Consider the following 8,325-nt stretch of genomic DNA (forward strand, 5'->3'; position numbering starts at 1 on the left):
TTTCTTTCCCCTTCACTCTGAGTTCTAGAGATTGAAATAGACTTCATGATGCCGTTTTTCTTTAATCTCCATTTTATGATATAATTAGCTATTACATGCATTCTATGAATATGAGGTTCCTCGTTAACATTTGCATTACATGATTATAAAATAGTAACCTGGCCCCTGTTTGTTTTGCATTGAAGATTGACAGGTATGTCATTCCCTGCTCCCCTAGGGGACCTTCACCAAACACTCTGAGGAAAGGGTGCTTTTTTGCATGTATCTGCTTTTGACGAAGTGTAGCTCAACATATGTGATGGGGCATGGTGTCCTTGGGGAGTTTGGCACAAATGTTAAAAACCAGTAAGCACATGTGGCCTGTAATACAATACTTTAAATGAAGCCATTCCACTGTCAGCCAATCAAAACCCACACACCAAATGAGACTGAGTTGCATCACTTGAGTTGCAATGTGAGTTTGTCCCTGCATCCTCAAAGAAGGGAAATCATCATCCAGCACACCCTACCACAAGGATTGTCTCTACATAGTCCAGGCACCAGCTCTCCGAGCAGCCATCCAGTTGGAGTGGACATGAATACAGAGGGACGCTACAAAAGAGCATTTGAGGAAGATGTACAGTATGCTAGTAAGATCCTCCATGTATCCCCAAGAGCACTTTCAAATAACACAATAGACAGTTATCCACTGGGGACTCCCCGAGTGCTCATATTTATCACAGATGTTTTAGCCATTACATTGTAAATGCAATTCATTTTTAAGAGAAATCTATTTAACTCTGTGGCCGGTATCAATTTCAACATTTTTTTTCCTCTCCCTGGCAACATAAATGTATTATATAATTTGCAGAGAATTCTTTCCCCAAGACTTTAGATAATTGTAAATGAATATTTCTTAGTAAGTTTTGCTGTATCATATACTAAGATAAACATTCCCAAGAGGCAGTTATTAAGCGTACTTGTGGTTGAAAACGGGCACACACAGAACTAAAATGATCTGGCAGTGCCAAGAGCAGGTAGAAACCCATGCATCTCATTAGAAAAATCTGCTTTTAATATTTTGGTCTCAAAAAATGATGCATGACTTCTCAAATCCTTCCTGCAATTAATCCCTCCATGTTCCTGTGTTTAGAAAATGATTCATTACCTTTGAACCTTCCTTCCTTTGCCTCGGTCTGTCCTTGGGGAGCCATTAACACACTGTGGTGAGCTAGGGTTACCTAACCACCGGCGGCCCGTCTGTTTGTTTTCACAGGTGCAGTATGCAGAATTGAAACTCTGCAGCAGCCAGAGCCCCCTTCGGAAGAAGCGCAGCGCTCCCTAGGACCCACGCCAGCCTTGGGCACCAGCACCCGATTCCCTGTTGGGTTGATTAGACCAACACTCTCTGTTTCCGTGGTGGTACCCATGGTGTTATTCTGAAATGCGTGGAGCCCTCCCTGTACTCTCCCTGCTTCTCCACGTGCGCCAATGCCCACCCATGTGCTCACATCCACACGCATGGGTGGCTAGTTGCTTAGCGGCTTGGCCCGTCAGAAGGAAACAATCTAGCGACCGTGGAAGACTGAGGTCCCTTCTCAAATAGGTAAAGTAAGGTGGCCAGGGGTCTGAACAGCCTCCTCGAGAATGTCTGGGAGACCACCTGGATGCAAGTGTAACTCCGAACTTGTTTTCCTACCTCCAACAGATTCTCCTTAAGGTTCAGTTTTTTCCTCTCCCGTTTGCACACTCCTTTCAGATTATCGGGCATGTGAGTCCATTTCTTTCTCTGAGTTCACAAGTCTCTGGTAGCATCATCTCCCCAACGAGTGTCTCTTATAAGTAGATTTTTAAATAATTACCAGGATTAGCACAAGCCTTTGGGAGTCCTGCGCCATGATTACTGAAGACGTGTGTGGACAATGGCAGTGAGCTCCCCGGTGCTGGACGCCAGTGCGTATGGCAGTCCGTTGCAGGCAGTGGAAGCCCTGTAAAGGTCCAAAGGGACCATTCATCCAAAAAGTGAAGGTTACATGAGAGTATTTGGTTACTTTACAAACGCCATATCTTCTGACTGGACTTTGCTTATTTCCAAAATAAAATGTCAATATTAGAGCTTCTGAGAGAGGGGGATGAATGAATGAATTCTGAAAGTATTTAGGAAGACGGATAAAGGCTGAGGAGCAAGGGACTAATTTATGGCTGCTTTACCTGATTGTCATAACCACTGTATTTGCCCACATTTTTGACTCAGCCATCCAAATTGATCTTTTGTTCCTGAGCAAGATAAGCTACACATAATGCATATATATCTCAGAACCCCATTCCTCGAAAAGCACCACCCCAAGGTCATCTTAAAAAATAGCTGATTCCTTCAGACCCCACCATTTCATAGTACCCCCAAGTAAAAACCCCGATTTTATGCATATATAAAATACACGCAAATATCCTTCTGTTCAAATGATATTTAAGTTGTAAAGACTGTATTTTGTTGACACATACTCTGTGCAGTTTTATATATAACATATATATATGTGTGTGTGTATTGTAAAGAAAAGTTGAGGTAAAAAGACCTGATTTAATAGTTTTGTTTTTTTTTTTTTTTCTCTCTGGGTTGTAATTTAATAATCTTCAAACAAAATGTTTATGAAAAATGCCAAAGATTCTAAACCTTATCATCCCGTGTCTGTTTTTCTTCATATTATATCTTCCTGGTTTTCTTTCTGGCTGAGCCAGATTTCTGCATGATTTGATTTGCTTCAAGTTAATGAAGCTGGCTGGAAAAGAGCCTTGCAGAAATTATAAAAGCTCCAGTAAATCTCTTAGTTGTACATACAATAGATATCCAAAAACCTCTTTTGTTAAACCAGTTACTCAATCTTCTGTGTAAACAATGCCTCATTGTCTCACTCCCAACTATCATGTAGTTTATCACAGTCTGTCATTTTGTAACGACCTAAGTCAGACATTTTTAAACAGACATGTGAGATCTGATCAGTCATTTGAATGAAAACTTTCAGCAGCAAAATAACCCCTTATTTATTTAAAAGTGGAACCGATACTTTATTGTTGTTCCTTTGCTATACAATTTCAAAATGAAATAATTTGTCCAACAAGAAGGCATCATTAGTTAGACTTATTCCCTCTGCAGCCCAATGGGAATTCTGAGCATTAAGTTTAGGACACAGACAGCAGCTGGGCTACCAAGAGCAGGACTGAATCAACCTTTAATAAACTGTAAGTGGAAAACAATTGTTAATTGATTAAGTAGACTTTGAACGTTAAAAATGTTCGTTGTAAGGGAAATGTGAAGATTTATACAAGTAATCAAACTCATACGAGATTCCAGAATGCTCTTTAGATAAAATTTATGGATTATGGATTCAGTATGATAATTAAAGATAATTTAGTAGGAATGTTGAAGTTTAGCCAAGCTCTCCTGATTCTCTTCTCAAACCTCACACTCCCATTTCCAGCTCTGACTGGATGTCTTTAGGCATCTCTACCTCAGTGGGTCAGAAATTCTGTTATCTCTCCCTCTGTGTGTTTAGGACCCTTAAACCCATAGTCTCCTAGCTTCCTTATTTCCCTTACTGGCACTGGCATTTTCTGGGCTAGGAATCGCTGGGCATCCCCTTTTTTGTTCCTTATGTTTTTTTTTTTTTTTTCCCCACCTCCCAACCCATAAATCTGTAGATCCAGTGTTGCCATGTTATCTTGTCCATTTCTGTCTTGTCCATTTCTGATCACCACCCCCTAAGCCAAGGCCTCCAATACCTCTTACAAGACATGGCGATGGTACCAATTACATTACACCAGATTAATCCTTATTCCGACTATTCTTTTCACTAGGAATACTTTCTCACAAGTTTCTGTCCAAATTCTACCCTCTTTTAAAATTTTCAGAAGTTTCCTGCCCCAAATAGGATTTCTTTTGTTTCCTTGGCTGAATTAGAGTCTACCCTTCTCTCTTGCACCCCCTCCCCCACATCTTTCATATCTTTCGGGCATTTGCCATATTCTGCTATAGCTCATCATTACCAGAGGCCTTGACTCCCTCTGTCCTACACTGGGTAGACCATCCTGTCTGGCACCTAATAGACACTCAGGAAATACCTGATTAATTGATTGGGTTATAGTCAACTTTTCTTCCCTGCCCTTTCATGTATACAAAGCGCTGAGATGGGTAGATTAGTGTGGTCTATCAGAGGAAGTAATTTCTTGTATTAAACACACAGCTCGTACTGTGTGATATTATTTACAAGCTTTGGCCATGTCAACTCTAAACTTTTCAATGATGTCTTATATTGGAGAAGTCATTACCTACATATCACAGGAAAATATATTTGTGCATGGTTAAAAAAAAAAAACAACTTTGATTTTTTTTCTTGTCATTTATCATTTAATGAACATATATGGAACACTGGTGATCTACCTGAACAAAACAGACTGCATTCCCTTGGTGGAGACAGACATGAAACAGATACTTTTGAAAAGTGGCATGACATTTGCAGATTCAAGTTTTAAGAGTATTCTGGCTGCAGTGGGTAGACCAGCAATTGTGAATGTTCAGAGAAGAGCTAATTTGAATAATCTTGATAAATTGATGGTCACCTGAACCTTCAAATAGTGTCAATGGAAAAAAACTACAGGTGAAATCGTGAGATGGTTAGGAGGAAAAATGAGCAGGACTTCTCAGTTGCTTGACTATGGGGTGAAGGAGAGAGTAGAGTTCAAGATGGCACTCAGTGTTCTCATCTTGGGGTCCAGGAAGATGGTATGGTGTTTGCTAAGAGAGAATTACAGGAGCAGCCATGAGAAGAATAGCATGAGCCCAGTTTTAGACAATGTTGAATATGAGGTACCTGAGAAGCCTCTAAATGGGGATCTCAAAGAGTTAACAATATATGGATATGGAGCCGAGAAAAGAAATACACTACTTGAAGGAGATATACATAAGGGCCAACATTCATAGAAATGATTGAAGCCAGATGCTTCAAGAAATTGACTCCACACTGAAAAAGTTCTGTAAGGATGAGTCCACTAAGGCTAAATAGAAAATATTAAATAAGAGAAAAAGCAGTAAGCATATACTGTCATAGAATTCATTTGGTAGAGTGTGTTTCAAGAAAGCAGGTGTGGTCCATAGTGCATACCACTGAGATCACTTCAGTTGAGGACAGCACAGAGACCTTTATTTAATGGCATAGCAACTTGTGGGGATCTTGGCGATGAGTCATTTCTGTAGTGTGGTAGGAAAGGAAACCAGATTTGAGTTGAGAAATGAGTGGACCTAGGAAAATGGAGACCACATGGAGGTACCCCTTGAAAAATTCCACTAGAAGGAAAGGAGAGAGAGCACAAGAACTCAGAATGGAAGGTGCCTGGAATTATTAAGGGAAAAAGGTAGATGTGTCATGAACTCAGTGTGCACCTGTTAGTAACAAAAAATCCTTTATCAGTACAAGATGGAGTGATCTGTATCATTTAAAACTGTGCTCTGTTGAAACCCACCTCTCTTTTGTGTAGTAGTAATTCGACTTTTATGGGAGTAAAGTGGCTGGGAAATCAAAATAGAGTATCTTCTGAAAATATTATGAGTACTCAATTGATCATTGGATGAATGTTAAAAGGTGACATCTAAAGAATGGCTTAAAGCACATTATCTCTTTATGTAGGTCTCTGTAGAAAGTCTACCCTGCTGTTCTGGTGTGTTAATATAGTGATTTACATGGGGAAAATGGATAGTCAAGCACAGAAGGATAGCTAGCATTTTAGAGCATTTATTAAATGCCAGGTACTTCCTCAGTGCTTTAGATGTAATAGCTCATTTAATTAACAACAACAAAACTATGAAATTCCTCAAATATTTATGGAAAAAATAACCAATTTCATTCAAACTCTCCCAGGAAATAGTAAAAAGAAGATATAACACTCTTCTACATATTTTATGAAGCCAGTATAATCTTCATTCCAAAACCCAACAAGGTGATACAAGGATGGAAAATAACTTACCAAAATCCCTTATGAATATAGATATAAAATTATGAAAGATATGTAAGCTTCTATACTGAAAACATGATTGAGAGAAAGAAGATAAATGTAGAGTTTCATGGATTAGAAGATTCAATATATTAAGATGTCAAGAGATTAAATGTAAGCCCAATAAAAATTATAAGGTTTTTTTTTACAGAAATTAATCAGCTGATTCTAAAATGTACATGGAAATGCAAGAATCCAAGAATAATCCAAGCAATCTTGCAGATGATTAACACTGGCAGATAACAAGATGTATTATAAAGTTATTGTAACTAGACAATGTGCTGTGGGCACAAGCGTAGACATTAAATAGAAAAGACTGGAAGGACACCCACACATATTTGGTAACCTGTGACGTAATTTATGTCAAAGGTGACATATTTTCAGTGTGAGGACAGCATGCAGTGTAGGGAAAAAAAGCTTTGAAAAATGACACTGGGTCACTTAAGTACCCACATGGATAAGATAAATATTGACACCTTCCTTATACTCACAAAGATCAATTCTGTATGAATTGCAGATCCAAAAGTAGAAGGCAAAGTAAAAGATTTCAGAAAAAGACAGGAAAATGTCTTCACATTTATGTGATAAGCAAAGATTTCTTAAACTGATAATAGGTGCTAGTCATAATGAGAAAATACTGATAAATTGGAGATCATTAAACTTAATTTTTCCTCAAAAAGTATGAATTAAGAGAGAAAAAGGGTAAGCCACAAAGTGAAAGAAAGTATGTAATCTCTATATATTATCTGACAATTCTATCCAGAATACATATTTTCTACAATGAAAAGGCAGAAAACCCAGTAGAAAAAGGGGCAAAAGACTTGAACAGGGACTTCACAGAAGAGCCTATCCAAATGGCCAGCAAGCATAAAAAGGTGCTCAGCATCGCTAGTCATAAGGCAAATGCAAATTGAAACCACAAAATGATACAACTGCACACAGCCAAAATGGCTAAAATGAAAAGTCAATATTAAGTGTTTTTAAGGATTTGGAAAAACAAATTCCTATATACTCTTAGTGGGTGAGAACATAAATTGGTACAACCACTTTGGAAAACTTTTGGAAAAGTATCTATTAAAGCTAACCATATGCATACCCTATGACCCTTCCCCCAGTTTCACTCTTCGGTATATAACCAACAGATTGTGCATATGTTCAATAAAAGACATGCCCAAGAACAGTTATCAAAGTACTACTTGTATAATTCCAAAAACAGCAGCAGTATATATTCATCAGTATCTGAGAAGATCAATTACTTGGGACTCTACAATGGAATACCATACAGAAATGAAAGGAAGAACTAAGGTTGCATGCAACAACATGGGTATTTCATAAATCATGTTCAACAAAAGAAACAAGACAGCAAATACATGCAATGCAAGATTTCATTTACATAAAGTTCAAAAACAGAAAAACACAATCTATGGTGTTAAAATTCAGAAGGCTGGGGGTATAATGCCTAAAAGGAGCCATAAGTGGAATTCCTAGGATGATATCAAGGTTTTGTCATTTTGGTCTGGATTCTAGTTACATGAACTTGTTAACTTTGTGAAATTCCCTGAGCTGTAAACTTACAACTTGTATAATTTTCTGCATGTTTACTAAAAGGAAAGAAAAGAAAAGTTATGAAGCATGGCCATTTTATTCCTAATTTACAATTAAAGAAACTGAGGCTGATCGCTGTTAGTATTTTAAACATGAAAGAAGACGAGCACTAATCCAAATAAACATTTTAAATTGTGTAAGAGTTGGGAGTCATTCTAAACAAACCCAAAGCAGACAGTTCCTCAATAATCTTATTGCATTTGAATATTCAATGATGTCTTCACATAAATCAGTCATCATTTTAAAAAGATCTTCATTACTAGGAGTACAAAAAGTGACTTCCTCTAACTGGTCACCTACGGAAGCATTAAAAAATTACATGAGCAAATTGGCCCTTGACACCTCAGGATCTGAAGTTTTCCAGAAAGTTTTTTCTTTTGGGGCAGCTGGGTGGCTCAGTGAATTAAGTGTCCAACTCTGGATTTCGGCTCAGGTCATGATCTCAGGGTCATGATCTCAGGGTTGTGAGATGGAGCCCTATGTTGGGTTCTGCGCTTAGCACAGAGTCTGCTTGGGATTATTTCCCCTCCCTCTTCCTCTCCCTCTGCTCCTCCCCCTGAGTGCTTGCTCTCTCTCTCTCTCTCTCTCTCTCTCTCTCTCTCAAATAAATAAATAAATAAAATCTTGTTTAAAGAAGTTTTATCTTGGGATGCCTAGGTGGCTTAGTCGGTTAAGCGTCTGCCTTTGGCTCAGGTCATG

At 38.4% G+C, this 8,325-nt stretch overlaps 1 protein-coding gene across 4 annotated transcripts in view; it reads left to right on the top strand.

Annotated features, from left to right (window-relative positions):
• The window catches only part of MCTP2 (multiple C2 and transmembrane domain containing 2), a 245,634-nt gene extending 242,980 nt beyond the window's left edge, over nt 1-2,654 (top strand). For all 4 annotated transcript variants that reach the window (XM_036065570.2, XM_036065572.2, XM_078078936.1 and 1 more), the window contains one exon: nt 1,256-2,654. In XM_036065570.2, coding sequence (XP_035921463.1) covers nt 1,256-1,324 — 69 coding nt within the window. In that variant the 3' untranslated portion in view covers nt 1,325-2,654. The remainder of the gene's footprint in view (nt 1-1,255) is intronic.
• Nucleotides 2,655-8,325: the final 5,671 nt, after the last annotated feature.

The sequence above is a fragment of the Halichoerus grypus genome, chromosome 8 (assembly GCF_964656455.1).
Source record: "Halichoerus grypus chromosome 8, mHalGry1.hap1.1, whole genome shotgun sequence".
Lineage (NCBI taxonomy): Eukaryota > Metazoa > Chordata > Mammalia > Carnivora > Phocidae > Halichoerus > Halichoerus grypus.